The sequence below is a fragment of the Microchirus variegatus genome (assembly GCF_963457635.1).
Source record: "Microchirus variegatus genome assembly, chromosome: 5".
NCBI lineage: Eukaryota > Metazoa > Chordata > Actinopteri > Pleuronectiformes > Soleidae > Microchirus > Microchirus variegatus.
This window is the reverse complement of record NC_139806.1, coordinates 36,141,364-36,162,216: the sequence shown is the minus strand read 5'-3', so window position 1 is coordinate 36,162,216 and position 20,853 is coordinate 36,141,364. Positions and strand designations below refer to the sequence as shown.

Genomic DNA, 20,853 nt, shown 5'->3' with positions numbered 1-20,853 from the left:
CCGACAGGACACTGGGCTGCTTGACGTGACAGAGCAAGCAGGAGGATTTCAAACATCAACATATCAATAAGGGTGTGAAATATACAAATCAACCAGTTGTGCTGTTACTACTGTGACTGCTGTTTTTGCATCAGTTCTTAGTATTCTACATAGACTTTTAAAATACTTAAACACTCAACACTTCCTGCTTCTTCGTTTCCATTGGTTTATACTTCAATTTACGTAGAAAGCTTCTGCTTTAAAATGCAAATGGTGGCCACTGTAAAGCAAGGCCCTTCCGTGCCTTAAGTACATAGAAAAGTCTCATTCTAAGGCTACAAAAACACACTGGACCTTTAATTTGTGCTAAAAATGTACATGCTCCAGAAAAACTAAAACCTTGAACAACCTTCAGACCTCTTTGTCTTTGAAGCGCGTTCTACCTCAGTGAGATCGATTAGTCTTATCATCGTAGTCAAACCTGTCACCATCGACGTGGGCTGAAAAGCCACGAATAATGTACTCTCATTTCCTGTAACTTACTAAAAACTGCTCACAGCTCATCCTTGCTCTTGTCGAACATCTTCTCCAGCCCCGTTGCCGTAGCAACGACCTCGTAACAGTGATCCGCCCCGGGTTCAGACGAGGGCCCCGCGGGGACGCAGTCGTAGCCTTTGCCCGCCGAGTTCATGCGTTTGCGGTTGCGTGCGCCTGGTTGGTAGAGCTGCATGGCCGGACGGTCCTGGAGGGAGACAAGAGAGCAAGAGACATGGGAGAGACGAGCAGCACACGGTTGGAATTCACATAGATCCATATGTGGTCGTTTATTTATTTTCTTAATTCATAGTTTATGCCAGTGGTTCCCAAACGGTGTGCTGCAGCAGACTGGTGCACCATGAGGCCAATATAGGAGACAACCTTACACTATGATGCTGATTAAAGACAAGTAAAGAATCAGAATCATCATTTTGCTACGACCATTCACTTATGACAGTTAAGTACAGATGTAATGTATGTATTTTATCAGAGGGTTTAAATGTGTACACGGTGCTACAGCTTTTAAATCATTTCCCAATTCTCAAGCTTCACATTAGTGATGGGATCGGCAGTTCATTTGAGTGTACTGAATCACTTGAATCCGTTCATTAAAATGATTCGTTCAAAAGATTCGTTCACCGAATCGTTCAGTTCTAAGTGCGGTACGTGCGCGCCGCGGGTCATAGAGTGCGTGAGTGACAGCGCGGACGAGATTCATGTCCTCAGCGACAGTACACCGGCTCTCGGTGTGTCAGTTCGTCTCTCAGCATCAGTTCACCTCCTCCCTGTGTGTCAGTACATCCCTCAGCGTCAGTTCGTACCTCAGCGTCAGTTCACCTCCTCCCTGTCTCTCAGTTCGTTCGTACGCGCGAATCATGAGTGAGTCAGTGTACTGACAGTGTACGAATCGGCGCACGTTGGCTGGCGTAGTTTGCCGAAAGATTCACGAGTGAGTGACGGCGACGGCGTCGGCGAAATGACTTCACGAGCGATTCACAGGAGCCTGCAGTTCCACTCCCGGCCGCCACGCTCGCTGCTGGCTGAGCTCAACTGAACTAAAAATGGAACGAATCAGTTCATGAAGCGATCCCAGTCAGTTCGTTCACTCAAACGATTCGTACTTTCGAACGAATCACTCCAGACCGACACAACACTGCTTCACATTTCTTACTTCATTATGTGAAATATCTCACTTTTCTTTTCAGGGTGAGAGAAGCATCTGTTTCAGAGGCTCGGATTTGACTACAGACGTGCAAAGATGTTTTGGCTTGGCCTCTAATAAAAATAAAAATAACATTTGGTATCCTGAAATACACAGTGTACGTCTGTGGCTCAGCTGATCGCAGTCATCTGCAAACATCCACATATCTGAGACACGGTTACAACTTTGCATCACATCATGCTAAAACAAAGGTATGTGTTGGCTTCACCACCCAAACCCCTCATGCTCACCTTCTCGCTCACCTTGTTTCGGAGGCGTTCCTTCCTGTTACTCAGGTCCTCCCTGTCTTCCTTCCCTATCTTGTCTCCACTGTCGGGACAGTAAGAGAAGCTGTGGTGATGTCCCTCTTTCTTGGCTCGGTCTTGGCAGTAGCCCTTTCCCCACTTGGTCTCGTCTTTGCGCCGCATGAATTTATCAAACTCGTAGTGGTGTCTCTGCCGTTTCCTCTCTTCATCTTTCCCTCTGTGATCTTTATCCCTCTGTCGCCGTCCGTGCTGTTCTCTTTGCTCCTTGTCGCTCTCAGGCTGACCTCTAGTGGGAACAGGGGGAATTGCAGGCACAGGTTACAAAATTATTAGAGTTCTTTGGACTTTTTTTTAAGGTGATTTTCTCCCGACTACATAGATATTGACATTTAAAATTATACAAGTTATAACTTCTTCCTATATATGTGTATATGTATATACATATATATATATATATATATATGTATATATATGTACCGGTGTGAGCAGTGCCGACTTTGTTAAACCTGACTTTTGCACTTTCTTGAGAGTTTCTTAAGCTTTTCTTTTTCACTGGTTCTAGAACTCTGTTTATTATTATTATTGTTATTATTATTCCGATTTGCTTTTGTTCTCTATCCTCTCGACTGTTTTCCCACTCGCATCTCCATGCTGAACCAGCCACTGGGAAGCAGATTAATTATGTTGTTATCACAAGATAAGCGAGATTTGTTACCCAGAGATTACAAATTGATTATTTTTACCTGATCTCAAGATAATGGAATGAAAAGCACAGTCGTGATCACCATGGCTGTTCTCGGCGTCCATACAAGTACGTGCAGTGAACTTACTTTTCTTTGGGGTCCTTTGGCTTCATTTGTCCTCCTGCTTTTTCCCATTTCCCTCTGTCTGTCTCTCCGGTGTCACTTTTGTCCTTTATTCGGTCCGAATCCACATCGTCGTCCCTGTCGCTCTTCTTCAGGAGCTGCACATGCAGAACAAACCCATAACTATGTGTTATAAAGTGCCATCTAACACATTTGTAAACTGTAAGCAACATCATTTCTTTTAGGGACGAGTTACTTTGATTTTGATGTCTTTATCGGACAGTTTCTTCTGCTTCTCAGCCTCTTTCCGTTTGCGTCTCTCCTCCTCTCGTCTCTTCCTCTTCTCCTCTTCTCTTTGCCGTTTCTTTTCCAGCTCTCTTCTCCTCCGCTCCTCTCTCTTCTCCTCTCTTATTCTCTTTAAGGACAGATGTAGCATATATTTCATATTTTTCAAAGCACACTGTGGGTAATTCTATTTGCCACTTTATTTTTTTACCTGTTTCTCGATTTTCTTATTTTTGATGTACTCCAACAGGGGTGTTGTTCGTTTGGCTGAAAAAAAAAAAAAAAGGGAAACATCAAATAATGTCTATACTTATGTAAATGGATACTTTTGTTATATCATTGTTTGTATTTGCAACCTATGAGCTCTCTGGTCTTGGCCTCTATCTCTCCGAGGAGAGTCTCAGGATTGGCCATCGACTTCTCCTCGTCACAGGAGTAATTCTCCAAGAATCGCTTGTACTCCGGATCTGAGACGGTTTCACAGCAACATGCGTATAAATGAGAGCACATGTGTCATCACCAGGTGAGGCCAAATATTGACTTTCTGTATACATCGCATTCATATTGGAACAAGATGTTCACAAGCTTAATATCATACTTATGGCACTTGAGAATGTTGCCTCAAGCTGTGTGTATCAATACCTTCTTCAATGCTCCCAGCTTTGGCATCTTTCTTTTTTAGCTTCTTCTTGGAAATTTTCTGGAAGGGGGCAAACTCCACCACTGCAGGATATTCCTGACCTGAGTAAATATTGAAATAAAGGGGAGCTCATCATTCAACAGACCAACCAGAAGATAATAACGGTGACGGTAAACGATCCATGCGCATACAATTCAGCCTGCAGCTGCAAAACAAACGGGATTTGTTTGCATTTAATTCTGCAGACCATATGACTTTGTTTGTTCACCTTCATGGCAACAAAATAAAGTTCAAACAATAGACATACCTTTGTTGTCAATGAAGACATAGCCATCAAATCTGTCTCTAAACAGCAGGATATCTTCAGGGTTCTTAAAATTGATGTATGCTCTTGAGAAGAGGTGAGGATACAGACTGGGGAGGGAGGGGGAAATGAGAGGTCATTACTGTTTTCTTGAGAAGGAAAAATGATTTTGTACTACAAGGTCAGAAAAGGTTATAATACCTTTGATCTGCTGGGAAAAACTCAAAATAGTCATAGGAGGGCAGAGGGCTGAGCTGTTCTTCTAGTTGGTCTTTTGACAGGTGAGGAGGAAGCCTTCGAATCACCACCTGCAATTACAGAAAAAAACTGTGCATTAAGGTTTGAGGGCTTGGTTGCACTGTGTTTATTGCACTTTATTGGCAGTTCTTATAAACTAGAAATGTATGCGTCTATGTTTCCATATGTCCTTACTGTGTGTTTTTAATTGCTAATTGCAAATTGTCTTGTGATGCAAACAAAAAACAATTGAACAGACCCAGAACTCATTCATTCCCTTTAACTTAACTTGGTCATGCTATTAGTAAACTCAAACTGTGCAGACAAACGTTGTCCAAATCTAGACTTAAGTTTGATCTGTAAGGGAGATTTAAGTGTCAAAGCAAACTAAATATGTCAAGATTCAAGAAAAGTGTTAAATGTTAAAATGATTCGGGAGGGAGACAAAACAGCTAAACTGACAGAATGGACTGAGACGTGGGTTTGTTTGTTTATCTCTCAGGCTAATGAATGGTAAAACATACAGTATATGGTTTTTAATAAATGACAACATTACTCAGAGAAACATAAAAGCTGTCGAACATGTAAACAGCGGTGAGTCTAAAAACAAGGTGCTGAGAGAAGCGGTGTTTTTTTTTTTAAAGCCCACATGATGCACAGGACTAGACGCAGTGCTGCCATAATCTCTTACAGTCGATACTGCCTTTGTTAAAGCTCACTATCTGTCATGTTTCAGCGTCTTTACATCAAGACTTCATGAGTGAAGTCGTTTAGAAATGTGCAAGTGAAGCTGATGCGGGTCTACTGTCGCTGTCCGCGGTGCTGAAATGATCCCAGCTCATTCCTCCATGACTGTTTCTCCACGTTCAGAAATGATGCGACACAGAGCGGGGAAAAAACGACGCTCGGCTCCCCCACCTTGGTGAAAACCTCCTTCTTCTCCTCCTTCGGTTTGAGGTTACCGGGGACGTTGTCCTGCTCTCTCGGGATGTCCCTGAACTGTATCTCGACGACGCTCTCCTCCTTGCCCACGGTCATTTGGTCCTTTTCAGATCGCATTTCTCCCCCATCTCCTTCTCCAAGCCCCGTGTTGTCAGTGTCCTCGCGAGACTTTGCGGTTATCGCGAGTGCAGGGAAGAGCTGGAAAAAACGGCAAATGCATGCGCGCACGCACGCACGCATGCATGTATGTCTGCGGAGCGCACATACAGTTTTCAACAGGACCATGTGTCACGTCCACACAAACAATCAAACACGGTTCATGATGCAGCTGAAAGAAGGAGACAATAGTATAGAATGTGCATATTTTAAACACTGTCTCTTTTCCCAAATATAAATGTTATAATAAAAAATGAAAGGTATGTAGGTCACATGACATGGAATGTTTATAAAATGTAGGATACGTTATTAATTAATGGGGTTTTTCTCTTCCTGAAAACAAACATAATTATATAAATGATCATTTGTCAGCTATTTTAAAGATGGGGTTTTTTTTTGTGAACATATAAAATAATCATATAGACCAAGCATTAAAAGCGAATATAAAAGGCTGCCGTCTGTGCCCACTAGGTGGCGCTCTTTTGCAGTAACTGTTCACTTCAAATTATTGACACGTTCTGCACACTGATCAAAGGTTACGTTTCAGGTCGACTGGACACGTTTATACGTGAGATCGACGGTGAAACGTCAGCGTCGCTATGGCAACACCTATAGGCGAAAACTCACAATTATAATAATTATTATAATAATAGTCTCGAGCCAGTTCTCATCATAGGAGAAACACACCAGAGCCGTGCGTTCAGAAATCGCCTTTATTGTGTTTAAATCTCATTCACAGACGGGATTGACTGGTTTTGTCACCGGAGTTCATCACACGTATGAAAACAAAGCGACTCTCAGTGGTTTTTGCGCATTTTTTTTACTGCAACGTTTGTGTCCCAGCGTCTCTCTGTAAATGCAGGCTGGAGTCCGCGTCAGTCTGCGCCGCCGCTGTGCGCCGCCACGGTGCGCTGATCCACAGAGGACGAACAGTGTGGATGAACGCTGCCCACAGACTCAGTGCAGGAAGTCTGACTCACTGAGCGTCCGTGGACATCTCGGTGAGGAACTGTGGAGCAGATGAAAAACACAGTCACTGAGCAAGAAAAAGCACCCAGGGAGCGCAGACGTGCGCAGTGTCAGCGCACGAAACACATCATTGACATCAACTGGGCGATTTGACACCACATTTGTTTTCGGTTGAGTGACATTTTATGAACAATAATTGGGGAATGAATATGGAGGCTAAATTTAATTTGTGCCATATTGACAATAGGGAAACGCATTGGAGTAAAATATGCATAATTCATGTATGAAAAGACCAATATCATGCTTCAAATGACATCAGCATGAGTGCAGTGTCATTATCTTACACCAAGCTGTCTCAATATTATTTATTACCGTAATTAAATTATTCTCAGTCAAGATGAATTGAATGAATTCTACTTTTTTTTACATTTTTTCATACGACAAATTATTTCTAAAAGCGTCACTTTTCCCTTTGATTGTGTAAAAGGATTGTCTGGAGCTAAATCATGACTATCCATAATTCCAGTTCGAGATATCTAGTTGTGGATATCGGAGATTGTTTCTTTGGACTAAAGGTAGAAACTAATTACAGAGAAATACATATCCAGACTGCTCATTAAATGTTAAAATATATAATGGATGGGTAGAAAGCAATTTTGGTAAAACTTGAATCATTTGTATACATGAGTATAAGTACTTTCCATGTTTCAGATCCAGATCATCCAGATTTGGACCAAATGACACAGTGGTACCACCAAGACATTTCTTTTTCAAAGCAACAGTGACATTTTAAGACGTTTTAGTAACAGAAACATAAATGTCACCATCTTATTAGGGACAGGACACCACATATTAGACCCGACTCTATCGCTGCATGAACTCACCGCTGAGGAAACTTTGCCTGCTGCTGCTGCTGCTGCTGCTCTCCACGCACGGCCGAGGTCTCTCTGCTGGGGTCGACACGGAGCTTATGAGACTGGGAACAAAAGTGGAGCAGGTGTCCAGGTCCCGACAAACCCTGTCCTGGGTGTAAACGACGCTCGACTTGGACGGAGTACAGCCCATCTGCCCTGGGCTCAGATACACTTGGGATTAAAAAAATAAAATTAAAAAAAATAAAAAGCAGTATACCGTGACTGACATGTGAATCTGAGAGAAGTGATGGAGTGGACGTGACTGATGTGAGGTCAGGAGATTTAACTCCTCCCCTGCACAGGATCATGACACTTGTCTCACTACATGTGACTGCAAAACGTTTCTACACATTCCCCTGCTCATGAGCTATTATTCATATATTGAGACAGCATCTTTAAAAAATAAATATCTTTACAGTAAAATATTATAACCCATAATAAAGAGCAAATATAAAGATAAGTAAGCAATCCTGATTACAAAATAGTGTTAACAATAAACATAAATGTGCAACAGCTTCTAAATACAAACTTAAGATGAAGTCAATGTGACAATAGGATCAATATTAAAGTTATTAGGTCGTGTGCAACTTTAATGCATTAGCCAATGAAGGCATAATGCAAATGTTTACATTGTGTGTAAAGTCAACCATACTTCCCAGGTGTTTTGGAAGAGCACGGGTGTGTGGGGGAGTCCTCCATCAGTTGCAACCCGTTTCTTCCACACTGGACGTTTTAACATTTCTCAGCAGTTCAGTTCAACTAACCAATCCCACACGACACAAAACACACATGCAATTTCTTTAAAGATAAATTCAAGATTTATTGTAAGAATTACCAAGAACGTATTTAACCAAAACTGCTTGGCTTTTAATTCAAGGTGAAAATCCACAGGTTAAGAGATGTGGAGGGTCCTGCCATGGGCAGCAATAAGAGACTACAGTCTTTAAGTCATGACGTGAGAAGTGGAGGCTTTTCACTCTGTTCAGCCAAGTGTCAGAAGATCACATGTTCTCATTGTCTTTATGCTCAAGCCAAGGCCCAATGCTCAACCAAACACTCAACAGCCTTCACCAAAGCTTTCGTTTCCCTTTAAAAGTGCACTCCTGCAAAATGTACATATACAGCGATTGCTGTATTGAAACTTTACCCTCAGTTTTATCGCTTACAGAAACAATCATATCGAATGCACAAAGAGAAGGAATCCACAGGTAAACTTTGGCAAAGGACAGACGAACAACATTTTTGATGTGAATGTTGTCCCTGGGCTTGGATATGTGTACTTATGACGACCTGTTTCTGTGACAGCTCCACGCGCGTACAGTATGACATCACGTGCTGGTGTCCGATAAGGTGTCCAACATGACGTCGCTCTCGTACATGTCACACTCCAACGTCAAAGAGAGTCGCAGAGGTGTCTCCAGCATCATCTTGTCCTGATTCGACAGTGGTGTTTCCAAAGACGTGATGCTGGTGTCTTCGGCTCTTGGCGTGGCTAGGAGGTCACCGGGCTCCGATGTGTTCAGCATCTTAATCAGCGCTGGAGTGTTCAGGTTGCCTCGCACTTTGTCGTTAATGTCGGTGCCTGAGTGCAAATAAATGACAACACGTTATTGACACATTGCTGGTGTGAATATTTTACACAATACAAAACATTACTGGTGATTCAGTGGAGGTTATATGCTTGCCCCCAAAAAAGAAAATTCTGGATAACTCGATATAAAATGCTAAAGAGTAAAATAGTTATCTCATTACCTATAAAGGCATCCGTGTCACCAATGTACATCTCTATACAGTGACCAAGCATTGTTACAGAGAAAGTGTCGTCCCTTTTCAGTCCCAGTGCCTGCCATAGAAAGAGAAAACCTCAAACTTCAAGAAAGACAAGACATTTGTTCAGAGAAAATCAACCAATCAGTGAATTCTACCTATCACATTAATGTTTAAACTTCTTTGAACAATCATACTATACTTGAATGGAATGAAATTCATTTAAATAGCATTAAATTCCCAATTTTTGAACTGTACTGGGTCTAAACACCACCTTGTTCTCACTATAGAGCTCAGATTTCCATGGTTACGCCTTTTCTTGCTGTACTGCCAGGAGGAGACAGACACTCTAATCCTGTGAATAAAAGGGACTTTACCGTATGAAAGTAGTCAATAGCACTCTCAAAGTCGCCCATGAGGCTGTGCACATATCCTATGGCAGCATAGGTGGAGGCGTGCTGAGGGATTAACACCAGCGCTTGACGGTGGTACTCGAGAGCCTGATTGTACTTTCTACAAAAAACAAGACGTAATATGCAAAGTTGACATCGACAATATTATTAAATGTTTGTAAGTGACAAAAAACATTTCTGAGTGTAGTAGCATGTATTAAAACAGAACTCTCCAATGACTGTGTCTGTTGGTAGAATAACAACACGATCACCCATCTGCAGAGTGAGCAATTTAAGGCATGTAACGACATCTATGCCATGAAATCAAAAAGAATACAATGAAGCATATCGCACATATCCTGTGTTCAATTTGCATAATGTCTTCATACGGAAACACTTGTATTCAGTGTGATGGAAGACTGAAAGTAAACCATCTAAATTCCATGCATCCTGCATTCGCTGGTCTGTAAAATCCTTCTTTGTTTAGGGTTTTAAGTATATGTATCCAGTTTAGTGTCACAATAACCTAAGCGATTTTCCTCAGTGACAGTGTGTGCCAATGTCAGGTGTTGTTTAACTAAAACCTAAGCCACATTTGTGTTTTTTATAACAGCAGAATAATAAAAAATAAAATACCTCACAACTCCAACATTCATATTTACGGATGCTGGCTGTTTTGTGGCAAAAATGCATACGTACAAAAAAATAACAGTTTCCAAGTAGACACTCATTGTATGTGTACAATGAGTTTCAGTTATCGTTTTAGAAAGCAAACGGAAAACTGTTACAATCTGTTCTTTGCAGCAATGAATCAATTATGCAAATACAAGTCTTCATTTTGTATAGATTAATCTGTCCTTTTCTATTTACCTAACCTTTCAAAACTAACACATGCGTGGTACACATTCGGCAAGTCCCTTATACCAATTCAGTGGTGACAATGAATTATTCATTCAAGTGGGTCATTGCATGAATTCTCAATAAGGTTCCTGCCTCTGCAGAATGACTGCTAACAAACACACAAGCACTTCTATGAAAACAGACGGCGACAGATAAGAAAGGAAATAAGCAGATAAATAGGAGAGAACACATATTCAATTATTCACACAGGAAACATTCTGCGTCTAGTTTCTGTTTTAAGGGTATCTCATGTGCTCACACCGACATAGACCAAAACGATCTTCTACACAAGATTATTCAACGTCATTAGCTCAAATAGAAAACCGCAAAGTGGATAAATACTTACTTCAGTTTCCGACACACATGACCCAAGTTGTTTAGCAATGGCTCCCATTTGTCCACAGTGACCTTAATTTATTTTTTTGAAAGAAGAAAATGATAATAAAAAAAAAATCATACTATAAACAATTCTTACAGAGACATGGTCATATCTACCAGCTACGACAGTTCTGATTTCAACTGGTGTCTGTGAGAGAGAGAGTGACGAGACCACTGGGTGGTTTTCAGTACTTTGGCAGGTTTCATGTCTGTAGATACATTCTGTCACCACAGTAGGATCACAATGGTGGAGCCACAAAATGTGTGTTGTTTGCAGTTTAGATCAGGTTTGACCCATGAGTATTCGTGTAATGATTGAGTAATAACTACTGGGTACTTTTGCAATTAAATAAGCAGTTACCTCATTCCCTATGGCTTTAATCTTCTCCATTGCGTCAAGAAAGAGCCTCTCTGCAGTCTTCCAGCTGAAAAAGACATGGAAAAGATGTACAGGGTTCCCACACCTTAAATATCTGTAATAAACTGCATGTGTGTAAAAACACACGTTCCTTGAACTGACAATGACATATTCTTTCACATTGAATAAATTAAGCTCGTCTTTGGATTCATGAAAAGAACAAATTAAACTTCAGAAACAGAATCAATGAAGATGCTATAATTAGCACAAAGCAGATAAAATAAATATCAAGTTTGAATTGCACTGCAAAGCGTATTGAGGTTATATGATTTTCTTTGTGTACACAAATATATGTAAACATCTTTATCTCTACTTGGGATGGTTCATACAAACAATTAAATATGTATATAAATATATTGTAAACTGTCATCATTAAATGTAATACCAGCTGTTTTACCCATAGTAAAAAATGTACAGCAGCAGTCAGGGCTGCACTTATACAAACACTTTAATTTAACATTGAAATATAATCACTCAATGAGCAATACATTCTCAAACAGCGATGATAAATGCAGGTCATATTTCAAAAATAGACGTCTTTGCCTGTTTAACTACCCTTTTTTTTGTTTGAAATATCACAGCTGTTCCAACATCAGATTGCGCTGCCAATGACGCTTACTGTAAAGTGTTACGGTGTGTTTATGGCTGCATGACTCACTCTCCATTTTGAAAAGCAACCACTGCCACCTCGTGTATGACGAATGGGTCCTCTGGAGCGATACTAAGGGCCTGGCTGAAGAAACGTTCAGCCAGCTTGGAGTTGTTGGTCAGACCGTACTCCAGGCCAATGTAAAGCATGGGTAAGTGACACCTGAATGAGAAAAATAAAGATACCACACTCTAAGTTAGCAACATATCTTATTATTTAACAACACTTAAAATACTCTCCGGTCTCTAAGAGACGTTTCTAAAAAAAATATATATATATACTAGGGTTAGGGTTATACTAAATAAAATAACAAAAGCATAAAATAACACTACAACACTATTTTTTGGCTGACTACCCTTTTCAATCAAAGCCTTTAAAATTCTGCTCTCCATTTGTGTCACATATTAAACATTAAGACATCTCAACACACACTGCCTGTGCAATTAGTTGTGACATTGTTCACTTTTATATATAACAGACAGCCAGAGCCTCCAAAATGTACATCTCAGTATAAAATAAGTCAACTGCTGTGCCAACTAGTCAAGGGGACATTTTTGTAGAAATTAAAGCTACGTCTTCCCAGTTTGTATCCTGTGCCCAGGTTCATTCATGTTTTTTATGCTTCAAAGTTTATCCACATGTCTATAAATTCTGCCAATTACAGAACAAGTGGAGAGACGCCCCTGACAACAGAGAGCAAACCGTAAACATGATGGTGAACTGTTATTTCCCACTTCCCTCCACAGCTTCCACACATGTATACATGCAGAAACAAATAACAATGGGTTTTGCTTTGCACTGTACAATATAAGACAAAAACATACAAACATATAAACCCTTGTCTAGAGCAGCTCTACAAAGACTCATTTATAAAAGCATATATGGGACATGTGAAACGTTTATCTACCCTTTCATCAGCTGGGCAGCAGTAAAGTAGGCAGCCATGGCTTGGTCGTGCTCACTCTCCACTGCAAATGAATGACCATAGGCAATCCACGCAGGGCCATAAGTCCTCTCCAAAGTGGTGGCTTTGCTTCAGGAGATAAATCAAATTGTGTCAAATATATGTGCACAATCTGGCTGCAAACACACACTTCCCTTAAGAGTGTAGCAATACACACCTAAGGTATCGACGAGCATGTTCGTTTTTATGGCCAACCATGAGATAGTAGCACCCAACAGCAAACCAGGATACCTGATAAAACGTTTCACTTTGTTTATCAAATGCTGAAAATTATCCAAACAAAATCAAGTGAGATAACTGCAGCACTTACTGGGTTGTTGGGATACAAGTCTACAAGTTTGTGAGAGAGGTAAAACAACTCTGTCGAGAGGGGGGGAGAAGACAAGAAAAGCTTTAACAGAACAAAACTAACCACAACTATTGTATGGTTATGAAGGGTATCAACTACCAAGCAATCTAAACAGTTCTATATGCGGTAGAAGATTTTACCATTTGCTTTTCCAAGCTCCACCAGAGTTCCTATATGGACTGGTAAACAGTTGGCATGGAAGGGGTCTTTAACTATCACCCTGGAATAAAGAGAAGAAAAGCTGCATTCAACAGTTAACAAATGCCATACATTCATATTTAGATAAATAGTTTAATTGTGTTCGCCATCTGGTAGAACCAGTTCAACTCCCATCATATGCAGGGTTCACAAATCAAATGTCAAATGAGCTGGCGGTTTGGAATTTGGCGTTACAGTGGTTCAAGTTCAAGTTGCACCTAATTTTCCTAAATATTTGGACATTCTGGTAAAAGTGGCTAGTCCTAAAAACATTAAAATTTCTACTGTTTAAAGTTAGTAGTAACTGTATGAAGCTTTTTGTGTGTGACTGTCAAAGACAAATCTCTTGTTGCAGTAAGAACCATGTGGAGGTAAAATTGAGTAGTAAAATTAATCAGCTGAAATTAATCCTTATCGTGTCATATCGTAGCACATCAATTCAGGCCTTAAATGACCAGAGATGTGTTAATTATTTGCAAACATTAAGCAATACAACAGACAAAAAACCAAGGACACCTACATTGATGTTAGTTTGTAGCACATCTTGAAATCACAGTTATAATAATGTCTCTCGGCAAGTGACACCACTACATCCAAATTGTCCTGTAGACCATTGACCATCTCTGGCACCACCAAATCACTGGGTTTGTTATACTGTAGAATAAAGGAGAAAGAGTGTGAAGAGAAGGTAGGTGCAGGATTTAAACATTTTAATTATTATTAACTGCATACAAATAAACCTTGAGGTTCAGCAAAATCAAAATCTCTGTACCTTCTTTAACTTATTCTCATAAAGGAAGTGTAACAGCTCCTCCTCTTCCTCGGTGCACTGTTGACTCAGAGGCAGTGAGTCAAGGAAGTCTTTCTCTATTGAAGAATGACAAACATGTATCACAAAGGCTGCTACCATAAAACCTATTGAAATTATAAACAGAATACATATCTGTAGAAAACTAAAAGATCAGTGCACATCAATGACCCACATCAGTCTTACCTTCCTGTGCAGTCAACATGTGGTGGGATGTCAAAAGGTCAAAAGCTTCAAAGCAGTATACATCCAGTTTTAAGGCCTCTTTGTAGCTGGAGGTGGCCAGTGGTCTGTTGTCCATGGCGTCATAGATCTTACCCCGCAGGAGGCAGATGGAGCTGCTGATCTGAAATAGTTTAGAGGACAAACGGGAAGAAGTTGGGTGAAGGAGGATTTAAAAGTATTCTAATGTCCTGACAAATATAAACAAGGAGTATATAACATTACAACACCTCACTGCACAACATTGACTTACCTTTTTAGTTATTTTAGAGATACACCAAAAAATGTGGTGATTTTGAGATCATACAATACATTTTAATATACGATGACTCGTGCAATATCACGAATGGATGAATTAAATATTAAAATCTCAGCTTGTCAACAACTTCGCTGTTGAGTGCAGCCGTGATTTCTCTCCACAGTGTTGCTTTCTAACCTCTGCAATATGTGTCAATATTATCTGAACCGCAAGGTAGTGAACAATGAGTGAGTCGAGATAAACAGGAAGTCAGCGAGATAATGTCTGCAGATGCATGTAGTGGATACAATAAAATAGATGCAAGTCTATTATCCATTTTCTATTGTTCAGTACTATGAGATGCAGTATCATCTTATAGATTTGGGAAGACACTCCATGTCTCAAAGAGTGCATGATGTGTAGAGTTGCACAATACCCACGGTACCCACGGTGCCAAATCGTAACTGTTCCAACGATACTAGAAGTTCTACACAGCGGTAATACCGTGGATTATGATATGCCTCCTGACTTCTCACTGCATGCTACTCCCTTGTAAACAAACCCACATTGCAACTACTGCAACCAAACTACAAAGCTGCTAAATGATTGGCTATTTGCCCGTTACTGGTGACGTCCAGGGATATGATAGGCTGTTTCCGCACGCTGGGTCCGCCCGTCTGTTAGCAGATTGGCTGTTGGCGTGTTTCTGCAGGCAAGAACGAACTCTATTTGACGTTACATGATGTTATAGAATGTAATGGCGTTATAGAACATTAAAAATAACGTCAGTTACTTTGCTGAGTAACAATGTGGTAACCGAGTTACTCACTCAATTACTTTTTGGGAGAAGTAATTTGTAACTATAACTTATTTAAAGTAAGATGCGCAACACTGCCGTCCAATGTGCAGGCGCTGCCACCAAGCTATAGGAGCCAAAGGAGGGAACACCTCCAGCCTCATAACACACCTGCAATATCGTCACACAGATTTATATGTCGAATACCAGGTTAGTATGCCCCGTTTATTTTCTCATTGGCTAATTAGGCTATATGCTCCGTGTACAGGCTGAGGAATGAAGAGTTAAATGATGTTAACGTATAAAGCACATAGAAAATGCATAAAAATATAGTTTTCACAGGGAATCAGTTCCTGTTTGTATTTTGTCCTTTATGGTTTATTATGTTGGAGAAGAAGCATTATTATCAAATTGATTTTTTTTTTTTTTTTTTAAAGACAGTGAATTTGATATCCTGAAGATGATTATTTATATTAGTTAAACATACATTAATGTGCAAAGGAAACTGAACGATTATTTAATTTCAACCATATACACTAACTTCATTTATTCGTTTTTTTATTGCTTGTATCCTTTTATTCATGTACACTTGTTGACCCAGTTATGAACTAAAACCATTCAGTCTAATTCTTACTTCATCAGTATTATGTTTATCATGCACCAAACAACATTATAAGTAATTCACAAGTATTTATAACTTGTACAAATACATTGCAGTTTATAACAAATAATAATAATGATTTAAAAAAAGGCAGCAGTATCGCGATACCACCCAGAACCGTGATACTTAGTATGGTATCGTACCGTGGTTACTCATTTTGGTATCGTGACAACTCTAATGATGTGTTACATGTGACCTCTTCCTTATGTGATTTTCATTTGACAGGACTGTAAAAACAAAACAAAAAAACAACATAACTGCTTCACAATATCATTTCAATCAAATGTAAGATTTTAGTGGCAGGCCAGACTTACAGAGGCAGGGGACATGTCCCAGTCCTTAGCCAATTCTTTTGTCCCACTGTCCTCCTTTAGACTCCTGTCCAACAGCTTCTTACTAGCAGGTTCCTCCATGTCCAGAATATCCAAGGCCTGTTGGAACTCTTTGGCAGCATACTTAAAAAAAAGAGAAACAGATTTTTGTCTGATACAATTATCTAAATAATACACTGCAATATGTTGACAAAGCTAGAATGTTAAGTGATACAATAGTTTCTATTTTCATCTACTCACATGGCACCTAGCAGCAAGGTACTGACAAGCTCCATAAAGCTGTGTGAAAGAAGAAAAGCTTCAGACTGGGCTAACATGTTCAGTAAAATCTTAATTCTTCTTAAGAGAGCGCCACATAGAGATGTCTCTCACTAATATGCGATTACCTTGTCAAGTTTTCGTGATCGGAGAGCATGCGAGGCTCTGTGGTACTGTGAGGTCAGGTAAAGGCACTGAGCTAGCCAGTAGATATCCTGGGGATCCTCTGTATGTCAAACAAAATTATCCATCAATTTATGACATTGAAGAGCCATAATAGACAGGTCAGTAAAGGTTCTCCAGGTCAAAGTCATCTACAGTAATTGTAGGCAACTGGACTTGCTTGAGTTGAAACTAACCCAAGCAAGTCCAGTTTATACAACTAAATTCTGAACATAATAAGACAACATACACAAACAACACTGCAGCTGTTACGATTATATATAATCTGACATCATATTAAATAAGTTTTTAAAAAAAGAGTAATTAACAGTTGCTATCGTATTTTAAAAAAGCTCCTCAAAAAATAACAGCTATGCGAAATGTAGCTATACATTTACAAGTAGCATTAGCTTTATAACTTACAGAGTAAGAGATTAACAAGTAGGTAATAAATAATACAATTAGATGCAACATTAAAGTCACTCACCGTGGGAAAGGGATGCTATCTTATCGGCCCAAAAAAGAGCACTTTGATACTGTTGCTGTAAAAATTCACACAAACAAAAGGCAACGTCACTGACGAACAGTTCTATGCGACTGTGTCCGACTGAGTTTTAGCTTTATAATAAGGCAAGAATAGTGTATAGATTTGTTACTACTAACGGCCGGTTTGCTTGAAAGCTAGCATTAGCTAGTAACACATCAACTCCGAAAGAATCATCATAATTCTTACCTGGTCGATATACTGTCGTACTCGCTTTCGAAGTCTGTCGAGATTCATTTTGGTTTTTTTTAAAAAACAAGTCTGACACAACGACTAGCAGAATCGTGTCATTCTCGGAGAAAACTATGTACTAAACGATCCACTCCAACAGTAGTATGTGCTAGCTCGCTAGCTGCGTAAAATCAAATCCGCGGCTTCTTTCTGCACTGAGTGTTCTGTTCAAATGTACCGGAAGAAAACTAACAGCGGATGAAAGGTTCCGCAGTCAAAGCTTTTTCAATGTCGCACCATGTAGGACATGCCGTACGTTTACAAATGTAACACATTTTGTTTGAGTCACATGTGTATTATTTAACGTGTTGTTCAAGAAATGAAGGGTTTATTTTGACTTTTTAATTAATATTTTGTCATCCACATTATGTGTCAAAACAGCATATATATACACAAAGTATTACAGTCAATTTTAGACTAGAATAGAATTAAACATTAAGACTACCATACTATACTGTGATGTTACTGGCGTCAACGTTGTTCTAGTCTAAAATGCTCGTTATGGTCTTATTACTGTGCAGAAAGCTATAGCTGATAAAGCAACATGGCGTTTCGTCACTGGTTGTTAGCTATGCCTGTGCCCTGATGCATCAGTTCTCTGTAGCTTGTGTCCTGCTGGTTTCTTTGTTTTTGTCATTTCCGTCAGATTCACAATCTGCCTTGTCATTTGTGTTGTTGCTTGCAGGGCTCCGTGTGGTTGCATCTGTGTTTTCTTCTTTATCAAAACCACTGCTCTGCTTCCCAGGTTTCTGTTGCCCCTGTTGCTGACACATTAAATGAAATCTTTATTATTTAATATCTTTTTTAAAAATAAATTAAAGATAACAATACAGCCTAGGAAGACATTGTGGCTGTTGTGTGACAGTATATTTCGTGTATAATTTGTGTGTTCCTTCGATGAAGGAAAATAACCTTTTGTGGTGTTGCGCTGGGGGCAATGCTGTCCATCAACCCTTGAGTTTTGAGCCAGTCATCATGCCAGCTCCTCATATTAGAGTGATAACGGCACAGCATATAGTCATCATTCCAGCAGTCAATTCCTCCATTTGTGCCCATGATGTGTGATATTTTGTCCAAAAGAATAGAATTATCCCTCTGAATCACCAGTGTCCTCTCCTCCTCGAGCTAAACAAGACAAAATGCAATTTGTCACTGCAGATATCATTTATTTACCATGATAAATATGTTTTTATATAAGAAAGATTACCACTGAAAGGTGAATTTGAAAAATAGGTAATAATAAATAACCTGTTGTTTCTTTGCCTTCTGAATCAGATGACCGTGGGTTTTTGGTGCAGTATTATTTATTGTTGGATTAGCAGACTTAACCTTGGGGGGGAAACATTCAGCATTTACACTAACAAAATGGAAAAAAATGGTTCCATGGTCAAGACATTATGAATCTGGAATAACATGTTGCTGACCTTTCTCCTGTGTAAATCGTATTTAGAATTGTCCCATTTCTGCTGAAGATATCTGCTTTTTGTGGGGAACAGTGAGAGGTATGACTGATACTCCTTTGTTGGCCTGGAAAAGAAAGAACAGGCGTTTGATTCTGCTCCTTTCTAAGATTTCAGTGAAATGTATTTTCAGGCTATAGATGGAGACTCTCCTCAACTCACCTTTTCTTTTCAGAGTTATTCCAACAGTCAACTCCTCCGTGTGTCCTTATGATGTTTGATATTTTTTCTAAGAGCATATAATTGTCTCTCTGAATCTCCATTGCCCTCTCCTCCTCAAGCTAAAAGAAACAAAACATATATATTTTTTGAAATATGCGACCTGACCTGACACTTTTAATAGAAACCTGGAAAGGGTATTGCATTATTCATAATAATGACTTATCAATAATAATGACTGTTTATTTAATGGTTCTATCATTGATATTTCTGCTGCCAAATTATGGACATGAGTGGGGGAAAAAGGCAATAAAGAAAAACCTGTTGTTTCTTTAACTTCTGAACCAGATGACCGTGGGTTTTTGGCGGAGTAGCGTTTATTGCTGGACTAGCAGAATTCACCTTTGGGGGGGAAATTAAACATAAAAGCAATAATACAATTTTCGTTATAAACATTACTGAGATCAGGGAAAAAAACTTGTTTTTATGAATTCATGGTGAAGACATCTGTGGTAACATGCTGTTGCTGACCTTTCTCCGGTGTAAATCATATGTAGCGTTGTCCCATTTCTGCTGAAGATATTTGTTTTTTGTGGGAAACAATGACTGATATGTCTGATACTCTTTTGTTGGCCTGCAAAAGAAAAATAGACATTTCATTCTGCGTAATTCACATCTCATTTCAGTGAAGAGTATATTCAGGCTGTAGATGGAAACGACCTATTTTGTGGAAATTCAACTTGTATCCAAAGTCAACATTAGTGTTTTTCACAACACTGATAATTTAACAAACCTTTTCTTTTCAGCGTCATTCCAACAGTCAATTTCTCCAGTTGTTTTGCTAATGTTTAATATTTTTTCCAAGAGAATATCATTTTCCCTCTGAATCTCCACTGCCCTCTCCCCCTCGAGCTAAAGGAGATGGAAAAAAAAAAAAAAAAAAAATATTAACAATATGTCTGCAAGAGGAATGACCTGGTAGTCTTAATATATACCTATAAAAAGGTCAACATGTTTGTAATTGCATTTTATAATTATTTTATGATGTTGTTTATTTATGTTTATTTGGGAAAAACCTGTTGTTTCTTTAACTTCTGAACCAGGTGACCATGGGTTTTTGGTGAAGTAGCATCTAGTGTGGGATTAGCACACTCGACCTTGGGGGTAAAAAAAAACAAACAAACAAAAAAAATCCTCACAACAGTGATAATTAATTTCATCATCAACAGTATGAAGATGGGGCAAAAGATTGGATAAATCCGTGGTCAAAACATATAGAATCGTGGATAACATGCTGTTACTGACCTTTCTCCGGTGTAAATCATACTTAGCTTTGTCCCATTTCTGCTGAAGATATTTGTTTTTTGTGGGAAACAACGGTTGATATGTCTGATACTCCTTTGTTGGCCTGCAAAATAAAAAAAAATCAGATTTGATTTGGCGGAGCAACTACAGCAGTCACGTCTCCTTGCCAAATGTCAGTAAAGTGTATATTGAGGCTGAAGATGAAGACTTTCCTATTTCATGGTGATACAACATTCAAGTCACATTTTTTATGCAAAGCACAAACCTTAACTCACCTTTTCTTTTCAGCGTCATTCCAACAGTCAACTGCTCCACTTGTGCTTATGATGTGTGATATTTTTTCCATGAGCTGAGCGTTTTCCCTCTGAATCTCCAGCGCCCTCTCCTCCTCAAGCTGAAGGAGATAAAATTCTGTTAACATTGAAA

The 20,853-nt window shown here is 39.4% G+C and overlaps 2 protein-coding genes across 2 annotated transcripts; both read right to left on the bottom strand.

Annotated features, from left to right (window-relative positions):
• Positions 1 to 532: 532 nt before the first annotated feature.
• On the bottom strand, positions 533 to 5,314 carry upf3a (UPF3A regulator of nonsense mediated mRNA decay; the record flags this gene model as incomplete). Its single annotated transcript, XM_083889753.1, has 10 exons — positions 533 to 721; positions 1,969 to 2,269; positions 2,814 to 2,947; positions 3,046 to 3,204; positions 3,286 to 3,341; positions 3,431 to 3,541; positions 3,717 to 3,815; positions 4,022 to 4,128; positions 4,220 to 4,326; positions 5,174 to 5,314. The coding sequence occupies 10 exons, from the start codon at positions 5,312 to 5,314 to the stop codon at positions 533 to 535; spliced, it is 1,404 nt and encodes a 467-aa protein (XP_083745879.1).
• Positions 5,315 to 8,151: 2,837 nt separating this feature from the next.
• On the bottom strand, positions 8,152 to 17,616 carry cdc16 (cell division cycle 16 homolog). Its single transcript, XM_083890104.1, has 18 exons — positions 17,462 to 17,616; positions 17,216 to 17,270; positions 16,695 to 16,792; positions 16,549 to 16,587; positions 16,291 to 16,431; positions 14,246 to 14,405; positions 14,024 to 14,118; positions 13,772 to 13,905; positions 13,194 to 13,273; positions 13,015 to 13,064; positions 12,862 to 12,935; positions 12,648 to 12,773; positions 11,750 to 11,902; positions 11,035 to 11,098; positions 10,642 to 10,703; positions 9,381 to 9,516; positions 8,989 to 9,079; positions 8,152 to 8,818 (listed from the first exon to the last, which is right to left on the bottom strand). Exons 1-18 carry the CDS (start codon positions 17,507 to 17,509, stop codon positions 8,565 to 8,567), a joined length of 1,860 nt encoding a protein of 619 aa, XP_083746230.1. The 5' UTR covers positions 17,510 to 17,616; the 3' UTR covers positions 8,152 to 8,564.
• Between the last annotated feature and the right edge of the window lie 3,237 nt (positions 17,617 to 20,853).

What these genes read in the sequence shown, in the direction of transcription:
- cdc16 (XM_083890104.1), bottom strand. Translation starts at nt 17,509, where the DNA reads ATGAATCTCGACAGACTTCGAAAGCGAGTACGACAGTATATCGACCAG. An exon ending in TACGACAGTATATCGACCAG is followed by an intron (nt 17,271 to 17,461) that starts GTAAGAATTATG and finishes GAATTTTTACAG; the next exon opens with CAACAGTATCAAAGTGCTCT. An exon ending in CATGTGTGTCGGAAACTGAA is followed by an intron (nt 9,517 to 10,641) that starts GTAAGTATTTAT and finishes TGTTTTTTGTAG; the next exon opens with AAAGTACAATCAGGCTCTCG.